Source organism: Mus caroli, chromosome 2 (genome assembly GCF_900094665.2).
Source record: "Mus caroli chromosome 2, CAROLI_EIJ_v1.1, whole genome shotgun sequence".
Classification (NCBI taxonomy): Eukaryota; Metazoa; Chordata; class Mammalia; order Rodentia; family Muridae; genus Mus; species Mus caroli.
In genome coordinates this window covers 154,776,775-154,779,823 of record NC_034571.1, presented here as the reverse complement: position 1 = coordinate 154,779,823, position 3,049 = coordinate 154,776,775, and the positions used below count along the sequence as shown (strand labels likewise).

The following is a 3,049-nucleotide window of genomic DNA, read 5'->3' as shown; positions in this document are numbered from 1 at the left end:
AAAAAAAAAAAAAAAGATTTACTGGTGCTGGATATGGTAGCAGAGGGGTGTGGAATCCTAGCATTTGGAAAACCGAGGCAAGAAGACCATCAGTCTCGGGCAGTCGCAGAGATTCTGTCATGATACCCAAAAATAAAAATGAAAGGAAATATATAAAAAAAAATTAATAGTAGAAGATAACTGACCAAATCTTATTTGTTTTAAAATAAGAATAGGTGTCTGGGTATATAGCCCAGGGGCAAAGCATTTGGTTAGCACATGTGAGCTCCTAGATTTTATCCTCAGCAATACAAAAGACAAAAATATCTAACTAACTAACTAAAGTAAGTAAGTATAAAGAAATAGAGAAAGATGCTCTGAATCTGAAAAGCCATGACTAGTCGATCCCGGAGTGCCACAGATGATGGATCTGAATGTTTATAGAATGAGAGCTTGGACATGGTTTGTCTTCAGATCCCAAATGCATGGACATCTCTGGAGCTACACCCAGAACTTGGAATGAGGTTCTCAAGTATCACTCTTTAAAATTAATAATTAAAAAAAAAAAGAATTGATGTGTCTGCAGGGATCACAAGGGCATACTGGATCCCCTGCACTGGAGTTAAATGGCTGAGTCACTCTGTGAGTGTTGGCACTTCAACCCAGGTTGTCTGGAAGAGCTTTAGCGGCTGAGCAGTCTCAGTAAGACGCTGTCCTTGTCTTGGCTCTGCTTTGTTGTTTTGAGCCTGGGTCTCACTCTGTGGCCTAGGCTGGTGTGGTGGTTTGAATAAGAATGGCCCCAATGGGCTCATGGATTTGAATGCCTGGAAGTAGAACTGTTTGAAAGGATTACAAGGATCAGGAGGTGTGGCCTTGTTGGGATAGTTGTGGCCTTGTTGGAAGAAGTGTTAGGGGTCGGTGGGTTTTTTTTGTTTGTTTGTTTGTTTTTTTTTGGTTTTTCGAGACAGGGTTTCTCTGTGTAGTTCTGGCTGTCCTGGAACTCGCTCTGTAGACCAGGCTGGCCTTGAACTCAGAAATCCTCCTGCCTCTGCCTCCCAAGTGCTGGGATTAAAGGCGTGCGCCACCACGCCCAGCTGGGGTCGGTGGGTTTTAAGATTTCTGGGTTTTAAGATTTCAAAATCCCATGCTAGGCCCAGTTTTTCTCTCTCTCTCCTTCTCCCCCCTTTCTATCTCCCTCTCCTTCTCTGTCCCTTTCCCTCTCTCTTTCTGTCTGCCAATCAGGGTGTAGCTTTGAGCTACTTCCTGCCTGCCTGCTTCCATGCTCCCCACCATGATAATAATGAACTAACCTCTGAAACTGTAAGCTGGCCCCACAATGAAGGCCTCTCTTTTACTAGAATTGCTTTCTCCTTACAGCAATAGAACAGTGACTAAGACAGTTAGTTGGCCTGGAGTTTGATATGTAGACCAAGCTGGCGTACACATTTACAGAGACTAGTCTTTGCCTCACAAATGCTGGGACTTCAGGTGTGGGACACCAAGCCCCACCTGCCGATGCCCTTAAAATGAGAGCATAGGAAATGTCTCGCACGTGGTGCTTCTTCTGAGCTCACTCTCTGCTTCTGACCAGGACGGGAAAAACTCATACAACCGAAGTCCAGTCCAGGAGGACTCACAACACACACACACACACACACACACACACACACCATCAACTCACCTACCGAACCAACATTCATTGAGAGCCCATTCCATACCAGGTTCTAGGCTTAGCAGCCAAGACACAGAGATCCTGCCAACCTCAAAGATGGCTCAGTATAAAAGCACTTGCTGCCAAGTCATTGGTTCCCCAGGACCCACGTGGTGGAAGGGGGGAACTGACTCTGGAAAATTGACCTCTGACCCCCAACAGGCCCCGAGGCACAGGCATCTCCCCCTCAGTGTAATAAAACTAGAAATATATAGATATATATATATACATCAGGGCCCAGTGTTGGTAGAGTTTAAGTGTTGGGAGAGGAAGACATACAAATAGCTACCTTGATGAAGATTGGTATGGTAAGCTCTGCTTAGATCCAGTTGACAGCTGTCACCTGGGACAACAGAAATACTAACAGCAGGCCTGAGAGCAGAAGCTAACTCGGAAGGATCCTTTAGAACCAAAGACCAGGAAAGGGGCCTAAACAGGAAGGTCAGGCCAGTGACTGGTGTGGGTTTACCAATCCCACCAAGAGGGAGCTCAAGTCTTCAGATACTGAGCCCAGACTTCCTAGTAGGGCCTCCTCACAGATGTATAATGCAAGATAAACAACCCCTAGAATAAGCACATAGTCATAAACAAACCACAAACAGTCTTACTGTCTTTCATACACACTAGCCTGTGTTCACATGTACCATATACAACCACAACCACGCCCCACACCTTCAATCTCACACTAGCAGAGGTATGTGAACACTTCACATAAACACACACACACAAGCTACCATACCCAGCTGGCTTCTGCTCCACTCTTCATTCTCCGGGGTGCTGGGGGTGGGCTCTCTCTCTGCATCTTTTCCTTCTCCTTGTTTCTATAAAGAGAAAACCTGATGATGGCGGCTTATTGTCCTCATAGGTTGGGATACAAGTTCAGCCTCTGATCCCTGGCCCCTGCCTGGCTCTCTGGTCCAATGTTATGCCCGAAATCGAAAGAGTTTTTCCTCTAGGGTAGGTGCAGTCCTTGACGGAGTTCCTGCAGACAATCCATTGCTTGGGTCTGTACCACTGGGAGGTACAGTCCATGTGAGTACATAAGTCCTCTGTATATGATCTAACTGCAATTTTCATTTCTAGTGGGGAAACTGGGTATATGAACAGTTCCGCTTTGCGCTGATTTTAACTGCCCAAGAGAATCTTCCTGCTATATTCTCCATTCTTGCTCCCTTCTCTCTCCCTCCCTCTCTTCCTTCCTCTAATAAGGTTTACAGCTTGATTCAAGATGGAATCTGAATGGATTCCATGATGGAGCAGGATGCATTAGGAGTCTTCTTGGCCCAGCCCCCTATCTAGGATTGACACGAATAAGAAACTGAGGTTCCGGGGCTGGTGAGATGGCTCAGTGGGTAAGAG

At 46.0% G+C, this 3,049-nt stretch overlaps 1 protein-coding gene across 2 annotated transcripts in view; it reads right to left on the bottom strand.

Annotated features, from left to right (window-relative positions):
* L3mbtl1 (L3MBTL histone methyl-lysine binding protein 1) overlaps positions 1-3,049 on the bottom strand; it is a 34,806-nt gene that overhangs the window by 26,183 nt on the left and 5,574 nt on the right. For both annotated transcript variants that reach the window (XM_021155694.2, XM_029469373.1), the window contains one exon: positions 2,430-2,511. In XM_021155694.2, the coding sequence (XP_021011353.1) occupies positions 2,430-2,511 (82 nt within the window). The remainder of the gene's footprint in view (positions 1-2,429; positions 2,512-3,049) is intronic.